Here is a 27,173-nt window from a genome sequence, read left to right on the forward strand (position 1 = left end):
TGTGCTATTGTTCTATTTCAATTCAATAAATAAATTCGAGACAGGACTTGTTATCAATGTATTTTGTATTATTACATTATTTTAACTGATACGAAAGTTGGAATACTCGAGTCTACTAGTTTCCCCCCTACACACAGATGGATAGTCTAGTAGGGGGATTCCAAAATATGTTGTATATTGTATTTCATATGCATGTATTATGTTTTTTGGAAAATAAATTGAAATTGAAATTGAAAATACTATTATATTCTTATGATTGAATCAACCAAGTACTGAAATACATGCTTGATATCTCGATTTTGAGAAAAGAGGTTTCCACTAAGTCACTGATAACACTTTTAAATGTAAACTGTAGCACTATCATATAAAAATGATGAAATGATATATAAAGATCAATTAGTACAATGATGAGGCAATTTTAACCTTTTTCATGAACATTTATGGAAAATCATGAAAAATATAATTCTTGAATTTGAAATTTATTTGCCATAACATTTTACAATCAGTACTTACATTAAAAATATGATAGATACTATAAATAATATTATAAATAAGTGAATTTATATAAAAGGCACTACCGGCATAAGTGGAATTTGTTCGCCAGCAGTGAGTGCGATTGAAAATTACAAATATTATAACATTAATCAAGACTAAAAGTGGATATATATTATAATACACATAGTACAGAATCAAGAAAAACGTACTATAACAGACGTATTATACACTATGATCTCACAGTTATTACAAAATTATCATTTCATACACTTATCTTGAAATAAACTCTAGATTTTACCCACTCTTCTATTTAACTACTTAGTTTTTTTGTTATTCTATTGTTTATAAAGTGATATGGGACTATATTAGCAAAGTATTCCATGAAGTATGTGAATTGATGTTTATTTATAGTTAATTTTGTAAAGTTTCGAGTATAAGGATTGAGTACAGACGGACGAAGGTTGTGTAAATGTGTATTCAGAGTAAGATGCTGCTTATTTCTATTGGCATGTGTAATGATTTTCCCTACAAAGACCTGTCGTAGCGTTGGAACCCCAAATTCAACAAACAAATTCCTGCTTGGATACAGTCTAGGCCGTTTTAGAGCGGCTCTAATTAAATGCTTTTGCAGGGTAAATATTCTATTAAAGTGCGTGTCAAAGGTACCCCCCCATAATTCTATTCCATATTGGAACAAGGAGTGAGCGTATGCATGATATATGGTTCTTATGATTTTGATATCCTTTAGAGTATTAATTTTATAGAAAATGTATATTAGGTGTTTTAATTTAGATATTATGTGTTGTACATGGAAGTTCCATTTTAAGTGACTGTCAACTATTATTCCAAGATATTTTAGAAAATTGACTTTTTCGATTGTTTCACAGATACAATTATTGGGTCTAGAGACGATATGAGAGTTATGGTTGTGAATTTTTATATCTAGTTCAATAGGTGATTCACCAGTTTTTGTTGGAGTAAAAGCAACAAATTTTGCATTATTTGAATTTAATGTGAGAGTTTGCTCATCAAACCATCGCTTAGCAATGCTTAATCCTTCATTTTCGTTCTCATATGCCTCTCTCCATGATGATCCAGTAAATAACAATACTGTATCATCAGCAAAAGATATCTTGGTGGAATTCGGGATATTTAATTTGAGAAGATCATTCAAATAAATCAACAATAAAATTGGCGATAAGACCGTTCCTTGAGGAAGACCAAAACTTGTTAGAATTCTTGTATCAGTTTTATTGTTAAAGGTCATAGTTTGTGATCTATCCTGCAGATAGCTGGTAATCAACTTTTCTGCCACTCCACGGATACCACATCCATTGAGCTCATCTATCAATGTCGAATGAGGTATGGTATCAAAAGCTTTGGCCAAGTCTAGGAAAACAGCCAGTGTTTTAATGTTCTTATTGAAATTCCTGTTAACTGTATCAATCAATACCATAACAGCATCTTTGGTTGATTTACCAGACTGGAAACCATACTGATTTTTTGCAATTAAATTATTTTTATTTAGGAAGTCAAACAATCTCTTTTTAATCAGTCTTTCTATTATTTTAGCAAAATTGCTAAGTAGGCTAATTGGTCTATAATTTGCTGGATTGGTCTTATCGCCTATTTTATGGATTAATATCATTTTGGATATTTTAAAACGTTTTGGAAAGTAGCCCTCACTAAAGCATCTATTTATTATTATTTCAAGTGGGCAAGCGATATAAGGGGAGATCTGTTTCAGGCAGCGACCAGTGAATTTATCCTCTCCAGGTGAAGCATAATTTTTTAGGGAATTTATCGTGAGTGAAATTTCAACAGCATTTGTTGGATGTAGATAGAGACTATTTACAGGAGGTATGGATAATGATCGTAGGGGAGATGTATTTCTATTGTTACCTAGTGCTTCTGCATATTTTTTCCCAACATTTACAAAATAATCATTAAATATTTCAGCATCTATTTTTGGTTCTATCTTTGAGTTTTTTCTATTTCTAAAATTTCCCATGTCTTTTTTGTATTACCTTTGTTCAATTCAAACTTATTATTAAAATATTCAATTTTTGCATTTCTAACAATGTTATTTAAGGTGTTTCTGTAATTCTTATAATGATTTTTCAGAACTGTATTGAAAGGCTCCTTTTTCAGTTTTTGGGCCATTCTATCTCTTTTGCGCATTGCACTCACCATACTCTGTGAAATCCATTTTTTTAATGGCCGGCCTTTTCTTATGTGATATGTGTATGATATCAGTGTGTCTAACTATGTAATAGGTTAATTTGTCAATAAAAACATCTACCAATTTATCAATGCCCTCAGAGTGTATCATATTCAAACAATTCCAATTTTCTCCCATTAAGTCATTCTTCAATGTCTCGTAGTTTATTTTCATAAAGGTATTTTTAACAGGTGGATTTTGGATAGCATTAGAAAGGCAATTTATATGAAATGAGGTACAGTAGTGGTCAGTGATAGTAGATTTATAATAGTTGCAAATGTATCACTCTCTTTAACGGATCTTGTTTTGAAAAATATGTGATCAATGCAGCTGCTGCTATAGTTTTGAGCTCGAGTGGATTTATTTATAAATGACTTGAATCCATTCAGTTGCATGACACCTAGATATTCATTACTTAAATTATCATTGTCGAGAATATTTATATTTATGTCTCCTATCAAGATGACTGAACTGTCTGGCCGTAAAGACTGCAGATATGAATCCAAACTGATAAGAAAACTATTAACAGCTAAGGACGGAGATCGATAAAGAGCCAACAATTTGTACATTTTGCTATCAAATTCAAAATCCAGACAGATTGTGTTTGTAAAGTCTATTGTGATATCAATTCTACTGAATTTAATATCGTTATTTACGAAAACACATAGGCCATCACATTTCGTGAATCTATTGTTTTGATTGACAACGGAATAGCCATCAATATTGAAGTTCAAAGCAGAAGAACTATGAACCCACGTCTCTGTCAAAACTATAATATCAAATTTAACATTACTGTTGCTTATATAATAAAGAAACTCATCAAAGTTTTTGGCTATACTACGTATGTTCATGTGTACAATGTTGAAAAATGTGCCCGTCTGTTCGTGATAATTACATGGGTCAAAAGAAAATAAATCGTTAACTTCAATTGTTTCCTTATCATTGCCGTATATGATTGGATCTTCAATCCCTTCAAGATTCATTAATTACAAAATAGCAAAAGATAAAGTACTTTGAGAACAAAAAAAAAACCTTTTTAAAGAAAGAAAAATAAATATTCTATGAGAAACTAAATAATTTTTTAAAACACTTTTAGCTTTAGCGTCTATTCTGAAGTGAATAGATGTGCCTAGTTCTGAGGCATTAAAAAAATATATAAAAACTGAAATAGAGAATACATGATGAAATGAAATAGAGAGTGAAGGAGATAAGATAATAATGATCGAAGTGAATAAGATGATCAGTTGATTAGCATTCATTAGTCACGTACACGAAAGCCAAATGATCTCTTGTGAGGCTACTAACATATTAATAATAAAAATAAACAGAAATAAAAATCTTATCTTAGTACTGAAACTGAGTGTGAAAAATATTGTTAATTAGAAGTCAATCAACATGAACTTGTAAGTAAAATAGGCTATTTCTTTGAAGAGACTATTAAATTGAAATATTATGTACTCCAAATACTGGATACAACTAAGATTGAATGTATAATATTATGATTGAGTCCATTCACACTAAATTCAGCTAGTTTATTGTCCATACTGTTGATAGAAATAAAGTATTAGATAGACCATTGAAAATACACTTAAGTTAAAAATAACAATATTGAAAGAGTCCATTCTATGTAATTGGTAAGAAAAAATAAATCGTATCCATCGTAACAAACCTTCCAAGAAGCTGCTAAGCGTTATGAAAAAAGTAAATTTAAAAGAAGAAATACATTTGAAAAATCTCTCCTATTAATTAGTTTTTTCTTGTAGTCAGGACTATATTTTTTGATGAACGAGATCCTTTATCGTGACTATAGACTGTGGTCTAGAGTTCAAGTCCTTTCTGACATAGATACGCCCATTTCTGAACCAGACAAATTTCAATTTACCGTCCTTCTGCATAGATTTGGCAGACCTGAACAGTGTGCGATTGAACGGGGACATTGTTTCGTTGATAAATACCTTTAATTTGTTACCCGACCACCCTATTTCGGACAGTGTCAGATCCCTTTGTTTTTCTTACAGTTCAAAAACTTTTCCTTATACAAATGACCACAGAATTTCACTATGATAGGTGGATATTAAATGAGTTGATCACTTGGTGATTGATACGAATTAACGTTTGCGGGGTTCCTGTGATAGTTTCCTAGCATATGTTCTTTCAGTTCATATCCTATTGCATCAGATATTTTGTGTAGAATTGAATTCATAATTGAATATGAAATGAATCTATGAATTGAATCTATCTATAAATATAAATTAAAATATTGATTAGTCACGTAGTTGAGAATTTCTGAGGATTTTTTCTAATAAGAATTCATAGATTATGTTTATTATTTGAGTAATGTTTATTTCCATGATTGATACATAATCATTGAAGATGCATCTCAACATGATAGAAGTAGAATCTGATTTAATTCATGTGATTATGTGATACACGAATACACATACAGTTTCATTGAAAACTATCCAACTATCTTCAAATTTCAACAATTTTATAAAAAACTAGTAAACAACTTCTAGGGCCTTGACTGAAAACATTTGGAAAATACATATTTGTACTCATCAATGTGATTTAGTGTCTTGAAAATCATCTATGTTTTGAAATCTTATCAATTGTACATTGTTCTAGAGAGCTACCTTATTCTGATTAATCAGAAGGTACCTGCAATTCAAAATCTATGAATTGGCCTATGTCGACTGAAAGGTTAAATTTTGTTTACTATTGTTATTTCTGAATCATAGAATGTTCTATCAAAGTTCATTCTTCTAATAATGTAAGGAGGGATTCTTGGGCGGTAGTATGTAGTTCCCTAATCAATTGTAATAATTTACATGCTTCACCTTGCTTGACATCTTCTTAGGAAATGAAAACGTATATTCAAAAAATATGTGCTACAGTTCCATATAACTGTTTAAAAAAAGGCAAAACGAGTTGCGAAGGTAAATAGGAAAGATTTTCAACAATAACTATGACTGAAAAAAAAACAATTATCGGAAGAGTTTTCCTTCCAATTATTAGAATGTTAGTAATTTTGGTTTAAAGTACTGTATTCATATATTTGTAGATGCAAATTTCTATGTGAATAAGTAGTTTGAAAGATCCAAAGAGAATTGAAAAGCCTGTTATCTGTTATCATGAGAAGCATTTTCATTATAAGTAAATAATATTAATAGGTTTTATATAGTAGGTACTTATTTCTCGATGAAATGTGTGATAATTTCTTTAAAGAATGAAAAATGACATTCTGAAAATAAAAATATAGTAAAATTGACTGGATTATAATTTTTATTATGAATGTTTGGTATTTCGAAGCAAAATTTGTAAGTTGAAGTATGTTCAAATAACTTGAAATGAATGAAGAATTCAATGTCAATAAATGAAGAAGTGTGTGTGTGTCTTGAATAATGTAAAAAAATCATAACATATTGAGTGAGTGACAGTAAGAAACCAAATTACATTTGTTTTGAAGACTCATGAACGTGATGAAGAAGACAGAAGAAACCTATGTCCCACGTGTAGCACAGAATATTATTAACACAAGAGTAGTAATCCACAGACACACCAGACACACTTAGAAGAGTCGAACACAATAGTCAATACGCGAGTGATTAGAAAAATACAGTATACACCACCGACCGTTCAACGGTGAGCGAAGAGCTAAGACTGAATGACGGAGTGAATTTGAGCATTTGAGAGAGTGGAGCGAACTCCCCACCATCCCCCTCACGAGACAGCCACCTACTCTACCCGTTTATAATCTACACCGTCTGCATGGGATACCTACCTCTAAATTCACCTTATCTTTCAATTTAAAAAGTGTGATACTGTTATTAGGGTGGCAGAGTGAACAAAACATTGCAAAAAATACAACATGATAAGCTCAAATTACATAAAAAAGTACAAGTCTCGTAAATCAAGCACAAATATATTTAATTGTTCGATGCATTTTCAATCAACATACAAGGCAATTTAGCATGAAAGTTGAAAATCGTAGTAGCCTACCATTTTTAATTTTCCATTTTTCACTCCAATAATTTAACTAACTCTGGTAATTTTCAAGTTGAGATACACTTGAAAATATACAAGTAGCCTTGACTACTTAATGAAAGTTAACATTAAAGATAGTATCTGTTTGGAAGCGATGGAAATCTTCAAAAAATTGGTAATGGTAAGAAGGAAGAGAAAAAAGGATTACAGGATTTTTATTATTCATATCTTAATATGTATACCCATTAAAAACAAACATAATAGAATTGTCTTAAGATGGGTTGCCTCTGTTTCATTGAACGCATAGGCCTACTGCTATACAGCGAGCAATATTCAATTCTTAAACCGAAAGAAGAAGCAACAGTATTGCATCATTTAATGCAGTTAGGACTAAACAAGTTGAAAATTATAATTATCAGGTAATAAGGAGCAAACACAAACTTGGAGAAAAAGCCAATCCCATCGAAACTTCACGAAAAATTGGAATAATATAATTAAGAATCGGACAGTTTTCAATCAATTGAGTTACCGTATTCAATAACAAAGACATCAAAGTCCTAATTTGCTTACTTTTTCTTTAAAATGTCATGGTATGAATTAGCTGTTCATCTAACCAAGCAAAGAAATATCGAAGGAGGAAAAATGAGCGTTAGCCCAATGCTTCTGTTCTTAAATTTGTCAAGAAATTCATTGTTAAACGTCCTAAATCTAGTTGCAGTTTTACGTGACTAGCTTTAAAATGGGACCAAATTGGGTTTGATTCAAAAGTTCCTAGGAAGTTGATAGATTTCAGGCAGAGTTATTTATTTATTTATTTATTTATTTATTTATTTATTTATTTATTTATTTATTTATTTATTTATTTATTTATTTATTTATTTATTTATTTATTTATTTATTTATTTATTTATTAACAATATCACATCGGAAACAACAGGTAATGACCCAAATATGTTTCCTTAACACAACAATAAGTACAATAGTTGGTTAAGGCTGTGCAAAGGCTAAAAATAAACTTACTAATCGTGATATTTTTCCAAGTTTTTCGATTTGTATATCATCAAGCTATCAAAATGAAAAAGTTTTCTCAGGAAAACATTTTTTTCCGATCATTACTTTTTGAGATATGAGCGACTGAAGTTTGAATTTCTGGGAAAGAACATTTCGAATTCGGTACGATATAAATCCATGAGATTCAGAGGATGGATTCTTCATGATATTGTTGATCTAGTAAAACAAAAAATTTTCTGAAAATAACAATTTTTGGAAAAGTTATTCAATTTACCAAAAATAACTCAACTAAAAGTTATTTTTTGTTTTTTTTATCCTAAAAATTGATATTTTCAGAAAAATTTTGTTTTACTAGATCAGCAATACCATGAAGAATCTATCCTCTAAATCTCATGGATTTATCTCTTACCGAATTTGAAATGTTCTGTCCCAAAAATTTAAACTTTAGGCGCTCATATCTCAAAAAGTAATGATCAGAAAAAAAATGTTTTCCTGAGAAAACTTTCTCATTTTGATAGCTTAATTATATTCAAATCAAAAAACTTTGAAAAATATCACGAGTAAAAAGTTTATTTTTAGCCTTTGCACAGCCTTAATAAGGAATATTAATGTGTGAGACACTGAGAGCAAAGTTCAGAGCAAATAAGCAGAGTCGAACTGAGAACAAAGATCAAAGTAAAAAGTGTTGGAGATGAGGATTGTTTTAATAAAAAAAGGAATTGGAAAGGAGAAACGTGCTGATTATTAAAAAGGGGAAAATTAGAGTTCATTCTTTGGAACAAAGCGTAGAATGGAAAACAACATAGCACTCTGGTATTTTTACGCATTGTGGAAGAAATTACTTCTGCATTAGTTATGCAATTGAAGCAAAAATAATTGATCGCATTATTTAGGCCAAGTAGATAATATTATTGGAAGAGCCATTTTCAAACTTAAGTGTCCTTATGAGAAACTTTGGAGCTTTACTAATAAAATTTTATGTAGAAAGTTTCAGAGGTGACTGAGAAAAATAATGTTCTCTTGAGTTATTAGGGTGGGAAGTTATTCAACGAAATGCCCTTCACCAGTTCATAATGGAAACCTTACAAAAATTTGCCATAGTGAGAGGTATTGATTAATTAAAATTTGTGTGAAAAGTTTTGAAGAGTACGTTTTTCTTGTTTCAAAGTTCGAGTTTACTGGGATGAGATTCTAGTAAGTGGATAATGTTATTAGGTTTTCACTCTTATTATTGATTCACCAATCATTATTATTATTATTTGTATCACTGTTCTAGTTCGAATTCGAATTCAATTTCAATTCATTGCTTGTCATAGATTGCACAAACAATTTAAACAGTTGTTTCTTGAACAACAAACCTTGGCTTGATTGTCAACCAAGGAAACATATTTTCAAGATATTATCTTGAGAGTATGTTTAATTGAACCGATCACTAAGTTGATTGAACAGGAATCACACAGTAATGCATGGATGTATAGTTTAATTGTTATATTCATTAACAAATTAATTCATTATTCCAGCAAACCCTAAGTTTAGAACTCTTTGAGTGTTAAGCAATTTTGAAACCCAAACCACTTAATCCAAAGGGACGATGATTTGATGGTGATAGAGTGAATATTCAACTTTTTATATGTCATATTATACACCTGTTACCTAACAATTTTTTGTGTTTCATCAATTATTCATATTCAAGACGGAAAAAGGTGGGAATTCGATACAATTATTCAATATCTATTCATAAACAATTTGAATTAGTACGTTCATTTTTACCTCGGTGGCTGACAATTTCTTCTTCTACCGCATCTTCAATCATAATACAACCAAGTTCCACTCATACCACTCTACTTCAAACATTCATTAAATTATTGAGTTGTGTTTTTTTAATGAAATTCAAATGAAAGAAATATTGTTCAATATGAATATTTCTAAGTTGATGATGAATGATATCAGCCCATGGCAAAGGTCCCGGGGTGACGAGGTGATGCTATTATTAATCTCAGCATTGAGAAATGGTAGGATCTGTTGAGAGAAATGATGAACAAGGTCTACCATATTCTGTTTTATGTTGAAGACCTGCCCTGGAGCTGAAGATTGGTAACGGTACAAGCGTACAAGGCAGGGTCATTATGTAACCTCCTAACCGACCAGATGGCTAGAAATCTTCTCTTCTTTCGGCAAAAAAGCACTTCTAACGCTGAGGTACTCGTTCGCAGATAGCAAGGAAGTCTCTCTCCGACTCAGGATCAGGACTTTCCTTGTCAGAATGGCTTTCCCTCTACCACTCGACCATTTTGTAACACTGCTTACTGTACAGTATAATTATACATATATAGGCTACTCTGACTATCTACCTGTGCATCGTGTGAAAATACTGGCACACTCTCATGTTCGTTACTACAACTGCTACGACGGTTAATCACGCCAATACTACTCCATATATGTTGTTACATTTATATTTCTATTTACTCATTCCTTACTTATGAGTAAAAAATATTTGTCTCAACGCTACATTTACTCAAGTCAATTTCAGAACTACACTATTCACAGCCTACATTCATCTACGTACATTACGATTTGGAACTCTTTATAATACTATTCATAATTTAAACTCTCTTTCTGTTTGTTAAATTGAAAGTACTTGATCTGAGATGGTTCAACTCTTCATTTATTTATACTGACACACTTCTTTGTCATTATTTTGAATTTACTAGAAGTCTCCAAAACAATGGCATGCCAAAACAACTCCATTATATAAACTCCATGATATAAATTACATATAGATACAATTTTGATACTGTTACCTCACTCGTGGGACCGGCCCATTTAAGATTGGGAGTTGTCATCTTCATCCTTCATGATATTATGAATTCGACTTCCAATGATTTGAAGTGTAGTATACTTCAGTATTGACGCGTGGCAATATTTAACTGCATATTGCATGACACACTCATGAATTGATTTACTCAACTCCATAACTCCGAATAATTCAGGTATTTTGTGAATACACTGGATGCAGAATCAAATATGAAAATTTATGACTCTACAATAAAACTCCAAGTGATGCACTGCAAGATTGTATTATAGTGTGAATAAATTTGATATTTTACAATATTTAGGTGCCTAATCTTCTAATGCAATATTATTTTATTTTAATGAGATAATGTATCGAAACTTCTCACCAGGCACTGTGTTCTTAGTTGAAACTTCCAAGTTTTTTGAAGGATAAGGATATAGAAAGTATACTCTATATTATGTTGTATATGATTATGAATTTTGAAGTTATAATTTCAATCCAATTATTAAATTGTATCTTGAGCTATTTTTATTTTGTAATAAAACCAGAATAATAATTATGTAGAGATAGGATCTTGATAGGTGAAACTAATTTTGTTGTGTTGAAGGATAATTTGTCTCGTTCAGGTCATAACTATTATTTGTATATACATTTTAGTTGCTGATGGAAAATCAATATAATTTTGATGATGTAATGAATTTGGAATGTTTCGATGCAATTGAGAGTGATGATATTATTGATTTTGATCTTCATTGTCGTATTCGATTCTCGTAGATTCAATAACAGATTGTGTTCACTTTTTAAAAAATATCATTCATATACGAAGCTTGAGTAAGAATTATCAAGTACTTATTGATATAATAAAAAGTATGCGATTATTAAAAATACAGTATACCTAAACTAAACATCTTTGTTCTGTTAAAATGGTATCACATTAATTTACTCACCAAGTATTTTGACGGCCTAAGTTATCTATGATTGTGAGTAAAGTGACCTCTTACCTGAAATAGAATAAAAAATAATTGAATAATATAAAATTCAACAATAATTAAACTTATCTTCAATAATAATTGGAAGAGCTCAGTTTTGCACAACCAACCAATGATTATTGATAATAGATCAACTTCATTATCATAGCACTCAATTTTTGAAGTAACAAAAACAATGCCTTGAATAACAGTTGATGATGTTGATGAAAACAATGAAGTTGGTGACAATGGTTGAAACTGAAAATGAGGTGTTTTCAAAAAACAAGAAGTATTGTTAGAAGGTGTACCTGGAAATCCATATGAGGTAGAGCGCTCTAGGGCTCGGTCTCAGGCTGTAGAGCATAGAATTACGCACAGAGGGATTTTGAATTATGACAATCGGAAGATATTGCAGATTAAAATATAAAAATCTGGTGTGGTACACTCACACAACTTTCCTTGCTCATTGAACTGTAAGCCTCATTCTCAAACGAGAATAATTTAGGGGAATAACATAATGACGATTGGCGGCAACATATTTGCAACTACGATCAGACTACTGTATATGTGTATATATAATTGTTTTCAGAGTACTTTTTCCTTTGTGTAAATTGTGAAATTCGATGAATTATTTAAAAGTTGTCAAAACAGCTGTTCTACAGATGAAATATCTTGACTATGACTGTGTTCTTTTTATAAACTGCTCTACCTACCTACTTCATGCACGAGAAGGAGGTTACAAAGTCCATTTCTCAAGGATGGGGTGGACCCCCCATTAGTTTTCCAGGAAAAAGAATCATGCCAGTTGATAGAGCTGATAAATAATTATACAGGGTATGAATTTAAAAAAAAAGCGTTAGAGGCGTTTTTGAGAAAATCGTGAAAAACATGGTTTTTTAGTAACTGTCATTTTTCTCAAGAATATTACGGAGCTCCTGCAATTTTCCCAGAAATGAGACTCATGTCAGTTGATAGGGCTTATGAATAGCTGTCCATGGTATAAATTTGAAGGAAATCGTTAGAGCCGTTTTCGAGAAAACCGTGAAAAATGTGGTTTTTTAGTCATTATCCGCCATTTTTCTCAAGAATATTACGGAGCTCCTGAAATTTTCCCAGAAATGAGACTCATGCCAGTTGATAGGGTTTATGAATAGCTTTCAATGGTATAAATTTGAAGAAAATCGTTAGAGCCATTTTTGAGAAAATCGTGAAAAACATGGTTTTTTAGTAATTATCCGCCATTTTCTCCGCCTTCTTGAATTGAATTTTATTGAATTTCTTATTGTCGGATCCTCATGGTATAAGGACCTTAAGTTTAAAATTTCAATTCAATCGGTCTATTAGGAATGGAGTTATCGTGTTCACAGACACACACATACACACACACAGACCAACACCCAAAAATAATGTTTTTGGACTCAGGGGGCCTTGAAACGTATAGAGAACTTTAAATTAGGGTACCTTAATTTTTTTTGGAAAGCAATACTTTTCTTACCTTTGGTAATAGGGCAAGGAAAGTAAAAAATCATCAAAATAGATTTTTTCTTGAAATTTTACTCATTTTTGAGAAATTTTAATTCAATAATCATTGAAGATAAAGAGCTCCAATAGATTTAATTTCAATCAGAAATCTAAAAAATCCGGTGTGGTACACTCACACAACTTTCCTTGCTCATATTTGAAACTACGATCAGACTTTTGTATATGTGTGTATATATAATTGTTTTCAGAGTACTTTTTCCTTTGTGTAAATTGTGAAATTCGATGATTTTTTTAGTCGTCATTTTTTTAAAGTCTTAAAAACAGCTGTTCTACAGATGGAATATCTCGACTATGTGTTCTTTCTATAAACTGCTCTACCTACCTACCGACCTCATGCACGAGAGGGAGTTTACAAAGTCCATTTCTCAAGGATGGAGTGGACCCCATTAGTTTCCCAGGAAAAAGACTCATGCCAGTTGATAGAGCTGATAAATAAGTATAGAGGGTATGAATTTGAAATAAGTCGGTCAAGTCATTTTTGAGAAAATCGTGAAAAACATGATTTTTAGGAACTATCCGCCATTTTTCTCAAGAATATTACGGAGCTCCTGCAATTTTCCCAGAAATGAGACTCATGTCAGTTGATAGGGCTTATAAATATCTATCCATGGTATAAATTTGAACAAAATCGTTGGAGCCGTTTTCGAGAAAACTGTGAAAAACATGGTTTTTTAGTAATTATCCGCAATTTTTCTCAAGAATATTACGGAGCTCCTGCAATTTTCCCAGAAATGAGACTCATGTCAGTTGATAGGGCTTATAAATATCTATCCATGGTATAAATTTGAACAAAATCGTTGGAGCCGTTTTCGAGAAAACTGTGAAAAACATGTTTTTTTAGTAATTATCCGCCATTTTTCTCAAGAATATTACGGAGCTCCTACAATTTTCCCAGAAATGAGACTCATGTCAGTTGATAGGGCTTATAAATAGCCCTATTTAATTTAATTAATTTAATTTATCTTAATTTTATTTAATTTAATTTATCCATGGTATAAATTTGATGAAAATCGTTAGAGCCGTTTTCGAGAAAACCGTGAAAAACATGGCTTTTCAGTAATTATCCGCCATTTTTCTCAAGAATATTACGTAGCTCCTGCAATTTTTCCAGAAATGAGACTCATGTCAGTTGATGGGGCTTATAAATAGCTATCCATGGTATGAATTCGAAGAAAATCGTTAGAGCCGTTTTTGAGAAAATCGTGAAAAACATGGTTTTTTAGTAATTATCCGTCATTTTTTCCGCCATCTTGAATTGAATTTTTTTGAATTTCTTACTGTCGGGTCCTCATGGTATAAGGATCTTAAGTTTAAAATTTCAAGTCAATCGGTTAATTAGGAATGGAGTTATCGTGTTCACAGACATACACACATACACACATACACACACACACACACACACATACACACACACACACACACACACACACACACACACACACACACACACACCACACACACACACACACACACATACACACACACACAGACCAACACCCAAAAATCATGTTTTTGGACTCAGGGGACATTGAAACGTATAGAAAACTTGAAATTGGGGTACCTTAATTTTTTTTGGAAAGCAATACTTTCCTTGCCTATGGTAGTAGGGCAAGGAAAGTAAAAATAGGCGAGAGCGAATGTTTCTGTCCGATGCCTGGGTTTGGCGGAAATAGCTGAAAACTAGAAAATGGACTGAAAATTCCAGGGTTTTGGGCCATTCTGTATCCAGTAGAAGGAAATTTTGAATGCAAAAATTGGTTCTGGACTTCTCTTATATATCCAAACTATATATTAAAAAATCAGAACTTCAATATGAAATTGCAAGCGCACCTCCTTTTTCATGCCTATATTGACTGGAATAACAGTAGATTGCCCCAACCTTAAAATTTTGTGTGAGTGTTCTAACTACTATTAATGTGTTCAGATTTTTCAGTAAATGTAAATTGTATTCTCCGTAATAATTTGTTGTATTTGATTGTAAATGAACTGCCTTCATGAGCTTAATTGTCTGGATGAATAGTTTGATATATTCTATAACCTTTTATTTTCAAAAATGAATCAGTTGTAAAATGGGTTTTATACATCTATCTTATCTGTCTCTAAAATATTTATAATTAAATTTTTCTATTTCTAATGCCGTTAGCATTCCAAGTTACTATTTCCAGTTCTCTCGACTCTACTTGTTTGAGATTTGGAGAAGCAGTTTCGAGCAGACAGGAGCTGAAGTTTCCAAAATATCGAGCCTTTTTGAGAAACCATCCAGCTTGATTAATATCTCTTTCAACAGTAAAGTAGTGTTTGAATTCATCCATATTATTTGGCCTGGTCCTTTGGGTCTGATCATCACAGCTATTCATTTTTGTGACTTGAGCATATGACACGTTGTTAACAATTTTCTTACTTGTGTTTACTTTAGTTTGCGAATGTTGGATTTTATTCTTATTCAGATTATCCCTTCTCATTTGTAGTTCCTTGGCAACTAGACAACCCCTATAGTTTGCAGGGGAGAGAATTGTAGAGCTTAGGCGAAGTAGTCCTTACCTTGTTGCTATCAATGGTTGAATGTTTGCCAGCACATCTGACACATATGGCTTAATGTTGACTATACTTTTGACTATGTCCGTATTGCTGGCATCTCTTACACTGAAGTATAATATGATTGGTTCGGAGGGTACTCGATGGTATTATTATTCTTTACTTTTTTACTATGATTCCGAGTTGCACCAACCGACATCAACTATATAGAATCAGCTGATTATACTTAGCTGATCTCGGCTTAAATTTATTCTTGCTTTGTACAACGCCTAATGATAATACTATTCAACACTTGAAGCTATGTATAAATTGTATTGGTGAAGTTTTGAAGGTTTGAACAGGTGAGCGAGCACACATTGGAATGGAATTATACTTCGTCAGCTGTTCACTGTTCAGATCTGGGAGTCGAATATCGAATCGGATATCCGTAGATCCCAACAGCTAAGATCTAACGGTACCTGCTCGGTCCAAACTACATTAACAAACAACAGTAGAGCAACATAGAACACAAAGAAAACAAGTCTCACATTCAATGTCTGGTTGAAAGGAAGACGTAGACTAGAGGCAGACATTTAGGCCTACATCTGTGCTCATCTTATCACCTAGCACCGTGCTTTCAACTCTCCAATCCCATTTTCATCCATCATTGAAAAAAAGCACCTAGATTCCGCTTGAAAAATTCCCACAAGTATTATTCAATTATTAATTATTATTTAAACTTTTATATATCATATAAGTCACTCTGATACTCTGTCCATGAATTTATCTATTTCAAGCAACCATACAAATATATCGCTGAGATGAATGACTCAGTAAACGAAATGTATAAGAAAAAACATAACAAAATTCTATTACTACAAATAAATACGATGGGATTACATAGTACTGTATAATTATTCCAGAACACACTCTAAATGTGTAATATTGAACATCAAGTATAGTTTAAGACGCACCGTGATTGGAAATAATCAATACAGTAAATGAGCAACATTCTAATATTTTAATGTATGTTGTGTTCAGGTAGCAATGGATTTTTAATCTGAATAAATAAATATTTATTTATATACTAAGTTAGCTCAAACAATACAATGATCGGGAAAGAAAAAACAGGCTATTGCCCAAAACTTTTTCAATTTCCTAATTTAGTTTCAAATTGTCCAAATATCATACATAGGTTATGTCCATTTTAATTTTCTACACCAAATCACAATCTGAGAATATAGATTAGAATAAAACAATCAATTCTAGATTTGGATAGATTGATAGTAAAACTTTTTTAAAAACATGAAACAAACTTAAAATTCACAAAATAGAGAATAAAACCACTTAAATTTTGAGCTCGAAAATATCACGTTCACCTTAGCTACATAACAGCTGATATTCTTAACTTAAATAGCTTCAATATATATTGAGATAGTTGCTACTTAAATTCGAAACATTGCCAACCTGAGTCAAATAGGGCTATTTTCAAGTGATTATAATAACCTCTCTTATTGTAAGATTTAAGAGTAAGAGGTTATAGTGGAATAATTAATTCTCCTTTTTGATTCCTTAATATTCACAGAATTATATTTATAGAATTATTGTAGAAGCTGTTACGGGAAATGAAAAATATGGATAAAATAATGCAACTCAAGGCATCAGTATAATAAGATGATACTAGGTACTAGGTCATTGTACCTTCATAATAAATCAGTAATCGTTCACTTACTGGTATACAAATAATGGTTTACTCAATTCTCATTATTAAATGAGCGAAACGAATTCTATGTTTCGAGTCAATCTGTTTGTTTGTACCGCAGTTACAGTTGAGTTATGGTCCGATTTGGATAAAATTTGGTATACAAGTAGTTTGAAACAAGGCGCAGAAACGTATATATTCAACATTTCTAAATTTATCCCCGTTTCAAGATGGCGGCCCTTTATCCGTAAATTTTACCCTAAAAATCAACCTAACCTTTCAATACTTTAACGGATCAGGTTCAAATTGGACTCATTCTTCTCTGCGCTTCAAATCGGTATTATTTCATATATCACATGTTCAAAATTAAAAAAAATATATATTGAACTCGAAGTCCCAAATTTCAAGTTTCAGATTTTCTATCTCTTCAACCGCATCCTAGCTCAAAAGTGAAAAGAACTTCTATTTCTCAGCGTCCTCCACCGATCCTATTGCATACAGAGTGGGTGAAAAGTCCGAGAACGGCTTAATATCTTAAATTACGAAGGTAATTTGATTGTGGGTGTGAATGGGGATCCTACTCAAATTGAAAATACTACTTTACTATGACCTCAAAAATCTGGTCCGCCATATGCAACTTTTGTTTTTAAATAGGAAGGTTGTCATGTGATACATGATTTCTATACGAATTTTCAAGAAAAAAAAAGAACCGCATATCGATATCTCAAACCGTTTAGAATATATTCACATTATTAATCAAAAATATTAAAAGCAGAAAGGAGAAAAAAAAGTCCGAGAACGGCTTCATATCTCATACACAAAGGTAATTTGATGGTGGGTGTGATCAGGGATCCTACTCAAATTGAAAATACTACTTTACTATGACTTTAAAAATATGGTCCACCATCTTGGATCCGCCATATTGAATGCAACTTTATTTTTTTAAATAGAAGGTGGTCATGTTATACATGATTTCTATATGAAATTTCAAGAAAAAAATGAATGGCGAAAACCGCATATCGATATCTCAAACCGTTCAGAATATATTAACTTTTTTAATCAATATCATGCATATCAGAAATGAAATACATAAGAGGTATTGATTAATAATGTGAATATCTTCTGAACGGTTTGAGACATCGATGTGCGGTTTTTGCTATTCATTTTTTCTTGAAATTTCGTATCAAAATCATGTATTGCATGACAACCTTCTCATTTAAAAAAAATAAAGTTGCATTCAATATGGCGGAACCAAGATGGCGGACCAGATTTTTGAAGTCATAGTAAAGTAGTAGTAATAATAATAATAACAATAACAATAATAATAATAATATAATAATAATAAATTTTTATAATAATAAAAATAATAATAATTTATAATAAATATAATAATAAATTATAAATAATAATAATAATAATAAATTTAATAATAATTAAAATTTTTCAAGCCTCCATCCTGTTGTTGCAAAGTGCTTTGATGACCTTCTAAATTCCGAGTCAGAGATTCCAGCAGGATTTGCATCAGGCTTGACCTATATGGTACCTAAGAAAGACGGTGAACTCGGTCCCAAAGATTACAGGCCCATCACCTGCTTGAATAGTGTATACAAGCTTTTGACCTCCATTATCACCACAAAAATGAGAAGCATATTACAGAGAACTGTATAATTGCCCCAGAACAACTTGGGTGCAAGAAGGGAGCAAAAGGATGTAAGGAGTTGCTAGTTGTTGACTCCTTCATTGCTGGTCAGGCGAGTGCTAAGCAGAGGAATCTATCCATTGCCTGGATAGATTATGCAAAAGCCTTTGACTCCGTCCCACACAGTTGGCTGGTGCATGTTCTCCAACTTTATAAAGTCAGTTCAGGTATTGTCAACTTTTTGAAGCTAGCCATGACTGAGTGGAGTGTCAGGCTGTGTATTGGGGATGGAGTGGATCAATTTCAAACAGGTGCTATCAAGGTTGTCAGAGGAATTTACCAGGGTGACAGTCTGAGCCCTCTCTGGTTCTGCCTGGCCTTAAATCCTCTTAGTTTGTTGCTAAGAAATTCCCCATATGGATATAAGCTCAATGTTTCAAGAGAGCTTACAGTATCACACAGTTTCTATATGGATGACCTGAAACTTTATGCCAAGTCACCAGAGCAGCTTGAGAATTTGCTTCAGCTAGTCACTACTTTCAGCCAGAGTATCAAAATGAAATTAGGATTGGAGAAGTGTGCAGTACTGCATGTGAAGAAAGGTAAAGTAGTAAATACAGCAGAAGGGATGTTGACACTGGAAAATGAAATAGGGCAGTTGCAAATAGGACAGACATATAAATACTTGGGACTCCACCAGCATTTGAAAATCTCCCGTGTTGAAGTGTTCAGCCGCTTGGAAACTGAATTTAAGAGAAGACTAAGTAAAGTCATGAAATCTAAATTGCCTTCAAAGCATCTGATCAAGGCAATAAATTCTTGGGTTATTCCATCTCTGACCTACAGTTTTGGTGTTCTGAAGTGGTCTGACACTCGTCTGGAACAAATGGACAGGCTTGTGAGGACTCAAATGACGAAAAACAGGGTGCATCACCCAAGATCATCGATGAGTCGTCTATATATGCCAAGGAAGCTGGGTGGCAGGGGCTTGTCCAGGGTTTCAGATCTGTGTGCAAAACAAGAGAAAAGACTGAGAGAGTATTTCATTTCTGATAACACAAATCTCCTCAGGGAAGTGTGCCGACTGGATGAAAATTATACTGCACTTAACCTGAGGAATCCTAATGGTCGAGAGCCCTTGACAGTGCATGATTACAAGGCAGAATGGCAACAGAGGGAACTGCATGGGCGCTACTGTAAGCATCTGAACTCTGATCATAATAATCATGACCTTTCAAGCAGGTGGCTGACAGATGGAAGTCTTTTCCCAGAAACAGAAGGCTTTATAATTGCTATGCAGGATCAGGTTGTCGCTACCAATGCCTATAGAAGACATATCATCAGAGATCTGAGCATAAGTGATAAATGCAGGCTTTGTAACGCTGCAGTAGAAAGTATTCAGCACATAGTTTCAGGCTGCTCAATATTGGCACCAAAAGAGTATTTGAGGCGACATAATAATGTTGCAAAGATAGTGCACCTGAAATTGCAGCAGGAATTTGACTTCTTTGAAGAAATGCCCCCATACTATTCTTACTCTCCTCCTGCATTTATTGAGAGAAACCAGATTAAGATCTATTGGGATGTTCAAATGATCACTGACAGGCAAGTCATTCATAACAAGCCTGACATCCTAATGTTGAACATGAATGAAAAAGAAGCCTTGATAATTGATGTAGCCATACCAGCAGATGAAAATTGTCAAAGAACAAGAGGTGAGAAATTGAGGAAATATCAAGAGCTAGCATTCGAGCTCAAAGATATGTATGGGCTCAATAATGTTAGAATAATCCCAATCGTAATATCTGTGAATGGTCTGGTTCTTAATTCAACAGTGGAGAGCTGTAAGGCTATTGATGTCTCAGAAACTCTGGTAGGGAAAATGCAGAAGTCTGTTCTGCTTGATACAGCTCGCATAGTACGCCAAACGCTCCAACATATTTGGTAAAATACTCCATCAATAATAGAAAATAATGCCAAGAGGTTGCATAAATTTTGCCCCTCTTCGCATAAGCTATCCGCAACTGCGTGAAAAAGGGATAATAATAATAATAATAATAATAAATGGCCTTTATTCAAATATTCTAAAAAAAAACCATACACAAAGCAAATCATTAAAGGCGATTTCATCCCATGGCATAGTGCCGTCTGGGGGAGTTGATTAGAAATATCAAATAAAGAAGAAATTCAAAAATTATGCTTCCACAAAAGTTCATATAAGTTAGAAATTGAATTGCTGAACCAGGAAGTATCTATACTGCCAGGCATCCTTGCAGTAGCGGCTCACTGCCTGCCAGTCCCGTCCAATGAGATGTGACAGCAGCTCCTCTTCAGGCAGGATACTCTTCTGAAGGTGCCTTCTCCGAATTTCAGCGAGGACAGGCCACCTGGCAATAAAGTGCGGTACATCTTCCTCCTCCTTCATGCTGCAGAACGAGCAGATCCTCATCTCCCGGCCGAATAATTACTTGTTCAGCAGAATAAGCTCTGTCCTCGCCTTCAAAAACCACTTCACCAGCGCAAAGTCGATCGGTTGATGTACATAATCGGTGAAAACTGCAAGTTGTGGATAGATCGAGCATCTGTGACTCCCCATCATTCTTTCCTTCAACCCGCACTGCAGCCCCTCATCAACCTTGTTGAGAACCTTCTGGATATCGCACGTTAAGAGGCCCGCAGCAGGAACTCCATACACACTTTCCAGATCCATCCAGTTGTTATGCCAGAATACTCTTTCCTCAATGATTTTCCTGAGCAGTATGTTGGGATATCTGTGGTCAGGCAGCCTCATGCATCAATGCAAGTATTTGAGATGCAGCTTCAACATGTAGAGCAGCAGTGGCCTCACTCCTGTCTCCAAGAACAAGCAGTAGTCAGGTGCCCACACTCCACCTCCTCAATCATCCTTCCTCCCCGGATTTGGGCTCCATAGCAGACTATAGATCTTGAAACAGCCTCAAAGATCTGAAGCTTCTGTTTGAGTGTGATACTGCTATGTGTTAAAAGACTATTGAAAACATTCAGTGTCATCTTTGCTGCAGATGATTTCTCTCTGAAATGATGCTTCAGTGATAGTTGAGTTGTGAGGTTCACTCCCAGGTATGTATAATTTCAAACTACCTCAATTAGCTCATTCTTATACTTCCATACATCATATCTACTCACTCTGCCTCCTCTCCTGAAAATCATGATTTTGGACTTGTTTAGATTGACCTGAAGGCTCCACCTTTCACAGTACACTTCCAGGCAGGCAATCATCTTCTTCATCGACACTCTATCTGGAGCAAGAATAACCATGTCATCAGCATAGGCTAAGAGTTTTATGCAAACGCCACCAACACTGATTCCACCATCCAAGTAGTCCTCCAAGTCATTCACAAACAATGAGAAAAGTAAGGGGCTCAACAGACAACCCTGCTTAACGCCTGTGCCAGTGTCAAACTTCTCTGACAATCCTTCCTGACACCAAAGTCTCGATGCTGATCCATCATACAGGTTCCTGAGTACATTCAACATCTTTTGTGACACTCCGATTTCAGTGAGCTTGTAGAACAAGGCATGCCTATCTATCCGGTCGAACGCTGCAGAGAAGTCCACAAAGAAGGCATAGACTTTCTTTCCTCTCCTACTCAACTTGGTGTTTATGATGCTCATTAGATAAAATACATTGTTGACGGTGAAATATGACCTTCTGAACCCAGCCTGGAACTCCCGCAAAATGTTGTTGTGAGTAATCCATTTCTGTATCATATCCAAGAGTGTCCCAGCGAACAGCTTGCCCACTGTATTACCAAAAGATATGCCCCCATAGTTCGCTGCTTCATTACTGTTTCCTTTTTTAAAGACAGGATATATTATTGATTCTTTGAAGCTCTCTGGCATGACAGAATATTCTAGCAGGCCATTGAACACATCCACCAGTTCTCCCAAGAAATCACCTGATGCGTGCTTGAAGAATTCATAAAATATTCGGTCCTCCCCAGGTGCCTTATTATCCTTGGCTCTGCCAAGAACATCATGCAAGTCTTGCAGAGAAATCGGTGCATCGAGAATCTAATCTACAAAGCATGGTGCAGCATACAACACTATCTGCCGTAATACAAGGATTTAGTAGCTGCTGAAAATTCATCACCCAGTCCCTTAATGCAATATTAGATCCAGTGCTGAACTTCTTTTTTCTAAAACAATGAACGAGCTTCCAAAATTGACCTGCATCCCTCACTTCCTTGAACTTTTCAGTCAATTGACACCAATACTCTTTTCTTTTCTTCACACACAATTGTTTAAAAGTTTTATTTGCCTCTAAGTACTTGGCTTTAAGTGTCTCCGAATTTGTGCCTCCTCATGTAATAATCACTCTTCTTTCTTTTCATTTTTTCAGTCTTTTATTTTTTGTTGGACAATTGCCCTATAGATACCATTTTTACCAAATTAATTTTTGCTATTTGAACATATATAATACTGTTTTCATGGGAAAAATATAACTGGATTCTATGTTTATGAATCTTGAAATTAATTTTTGCTTTTTTGAACATATATAATACTGTTTTCATGGAAAAAATATAACTGGAATAAAGCTATATCAATTTAGTTATAGCAATTATTCATCTAGTATACTGAAACGTTTTTACTGATTGAATCATCCAATACTCAATCAGGAAACTAGTATTCCATTAGACATAACCGAATGATGTTTCCAGCTAATCCAATGTGTCACTTTTTATCTAACGATAGCATAGTACAAAAATAGAACCTTTTCCACTGCTGATAAAATTATGAAAATTGCTCCGAAACTTAAGTTCACTTTAATAATAAATTTATAACCTATTTCGAATTGCTGAGTTTATTACGCTTCTTCCTCATCTCAGTTCATTGTCAATCCATAATCTATTAAATCCATTTCTGTTTATCAACAAAGCCTGAATACAGTCTCCACATGTATATTACTAGTGTGTATAGTAAACTTACAGCAGGATTCAAGTTGACTTTTCGTGGAATTGACAACAATAACAGAAATAACAGTCATCGTAATAATGACGGTAAACTTATGATTGGCACTTCTATTGTGATTTTCACCATAGTCACATTCCAACCTTCTATTCGCGTATTCTATTTATATATTCATTATTCTGTTTTCTTATATGCAGTATTACCTGTCTGTAACTTCTATTATTTCTTCTCTTCCTACCTCTTCTCATTCTGACCTCCCTCCAAATTAGCTCAATTCATGCTCAAAACTAGTTATACTGTATATTTTTAATAATATAGACATGCTTACTTCATTTCTATAACAGATCATTAACACTGTACTCTATGCTATCTGTATCAATCCCTTCGCTCTCTCTTACTCACTCCCTCTCTCTCTCCTTCGGTTTTCTCATCCCTCCAATTTCATTTTCTTATTATCTACCTCATTTTATGCACCGGATATTTACTACTTTCTTCTAATATCTCTCTCTTCATCCACCTTTTTAGACAATAATCTTACATAATCTATGTGTATTCTCACACAGCTTAGTCCTTATTAGTCACATTCTTCTCTCTAACAACCGTCAACTGCAATTTTAAATCAATCTACTAATTCATATTTCTCGTTCTTATTTTCCATCTCTCTGTACACTCTCTTTTAATTGTCTATCCTCTTAATGATTTTCATATACTTTCTGTACTTTTTCTGCTGTGTTTCTGCTGGAGTTTTCTTCCTGTTTTCAGACCTGGTTCCTGTGACTTCTCGCACGCGCTCTCTCTTGCCGCCGCCCTGGCTCTCTCTCGCTCCCCCACCTGCTCGCTCCCATCAGCATCTACCACTGCAAACTGCCCACCACATTGGATTATCTGCTGGACTCTGACATGAATAAAGGAATCTGAATCTGAATCTGAATCTGAATCTCCACTTGGACCCGATTCTTCCAATACCGGATACCTACTCGCTCTATCTCCACTTGGACTAGATCTCCCACTACAAGTTCTTCCTCAATCTTCATCTTATTCACCATTAGGATTATTCATCACCGGAACTCCACACATCTACATCTTATTGTGTTTAGTGAATTTTGAACTAGTGCTATAAATAGTGAAGGGAGCCGAACTGCCAAGGCATACTGAATACACTCGAATCAAGAGACTTTTTCATTTAGGTTAAGTTTTATCAATTTCATCCCCATTTTCCCCGTCATGAGTCGTTCTGAGGTCGGTTCATGATTGGTCTGCTGCTTCCATGATGCCTCTCACTGACACGTCAGCTCGCTTGCCCTCAAGTAGGTATGATTATTTCAATAATAGTAATAATAACGCAGGTATGTTTCTAGCAAATAAGCTCCACTCTTTCAAAAAACTTTTCAAGGCTGCTCACCTTAACGTACAATCCCTCAGCTGCCACATTGATGAACTCAGAGCAATCTTCCGTTTTCAGGACTTCAATATAATCGGAATTTCCGAATCATTTTTGAAGCCTAGTATTCCATCAAATTTTGTTGCTTTGCCTGGATATAATCTTTTCCGGAATGATAGATTAAATAAAGCTTGTGGGGGTGTAGCAATTTATGTGAAAGATGGTATCAAAACAAAAGTTTTAATCACATCTAAACAAGAGTATTGTTCCAGACCAGAGTTTATGCTACTTGAATTATCCTTATCTAGTACTGATAAATTACTCGTTTTTATCTGTTATCGCCCACCAAAAATAGGTCATTTCACAGATTTCGAAAGTGCCTTGCTTTCTCTTATGCCTTGTTATAACCGTATACTAGTTATGGGGGATATGAACACCGACTTGAACATGACGAATCATAACTTTGACTACTTTCAACTGACTACAATTTTCCAATGCCTAAACATGACTATTTTACCTCTCGATCCAACTCATCATACTAATGAATCAGACACACTCATTGACCTTCTCATTGTTAGTGATCCCAATGAGGTTGTTCAAGCAGGCCAAATCTCAGTCCTAGCTATTTCTGGACATGATCTGATCTACTGTGTACTTTCCCATAAGATACCCAAGCCAGAACAGAAAATTATCACTTATAGAGACTTCAAAAACTCTGATGAAGCCGCCTTCCTGACTGATGTGGCTCAGACTCCATGGCATCAAATTGAAGCGTTTCCCTCAGTTGATGACAAGACTTTCGAGAATTGGACTTTGACTTTGTATGACAAACATGCACCTTATGTGACAAGGAAGATTAATAGAAAACGACGAGTACCGTGGATGACTGGAGACATAACATAGAGTTAAACAGGAATTATGGAACTCAAAGATTAGGTACTTGAATTCGTTTATGACAAACAACAGACAAGACTCTAAATCACTTTGGCAGGGAATAAAAGAATTCGGGCTTGGCAAACAGAAATCGAATCCACAAATTGACTTACCATTGAACAATATAAATGACCATTTCGTTTCACACTCTAACCAACGCGACGAAGTTGTCATTGCTAATCATATCGATGATCTTGAAGAGCAGGTTACAAACTTAGATTTACCAATTACTAATCAATTCCATTTCCATCCAATCTCAGAAGAAGACACTTTCAGAGCAATTTAATGTATTCATAGTCATGCTATGGGTGTTGACAAAATTCCTATTAAATTTAACAAGAAAATGTTATTTGCTGTTTTACCAACCATTACATACATTTTCAACAAGTCACTTGAAGAAGGCATTTTCCCTGAAAACTGGAAGTTTGCTCTGGTTCGCCCTCTAAATAAAGTTCCATCACCCAATAGAGTTGAGGATTTTAGACCAATCAGTATTTTACCTGCATTGTCCAAAGTGCTAGAAAGACTCATTCATGCTCAAGTTGTAAAATTTCTAGACAACAATAGTAAGCTTCATAACTTTCAATCAGGCTTTAGAAAATTCCATTCAACTGAAACAGCTCTGCTTCCTGTCACTGATGATATAAGGTTAGCTATGGACCAAAGAAAATGCACCATCCTCACCCTATTTGATTTTTCTAAAGCATTTGATACTGTTGATCATACGGTCCTTCTGAATAAGTTGGCTATTCTTGGTTTCAGTCACAACTCGTTAGTTTGGTTTGAATCCTATTTATTAGGTAGGAAACAATGTGTATCTGTCGGTGACAAAAAGTCTACTTGGAAAAACGTTATGCATGGAGTACCACAAGGTTCAATTTTAGGCCCTCTCCTCTTCACTTTGTATGCTAATGACCTTTCTTCCATTATCAAATTCTCCAGTTTCCATACTTATGCAGACGACCTTCAAATCTATTTAAGCTGTCCCATAACAAAAATTAATGAAACAGTTGGAATAATGAATCAGGATATCAATTCG

The 27,173-nt window shown here is 33.9% G+C and overlaps 1 protein-coding gene across 5 annotated transcripts in view; it reads right to left on the bottom strand.

Moving 5' to 3' along the window:
- Nucleotides 1-27,173, bottom strand: part of LOC111054728 (probable nuclear hormone receptor HR3) — a 269,988-nt gene that overhangs the window by 146,910 nt on the left and 95,905 nt on the right. For 2 of the 5 annotated variants that reach the window (XM_039441263.1, XM_039441257.1), the window contains exon 1: nt 6,170-6,373. The exons of 1 other annotated variant lie outside the window; for it this stretch is intronic. Coding sequence is in view for 1 of the 4 variants with exons in the window: in XM_039441260.1 (XP_039297194.1) it covers nt 6,170-6,188 (19 nt within the window). In the remaining 3 variants the exon portion in view is untranslated. Of the gene's footprint in view, nt 1-6,169; nt 6,374-11,452; nt 11,507-27,173 lie in introns of those variants that run through there. 2 more of the 5 variants (XM_039441255.1, XM_039441260.1) reach the window with 2 other exon arrangements.

This window comes from Nilaparvata lugens, chromosome X, assembly GCF_014356525.2.
Source record: "Nilaparvata lugens isolate BPH chromosome X, ASM1435652v1, whole genome shotgun sequence".
Classification (NCBI taxonomy): Eukaryota; Metazoa; Arthropoda; class Insecta; order Hemiptera; family Delphacidae; genus Nilaparvata; species Nilaparvata lugens.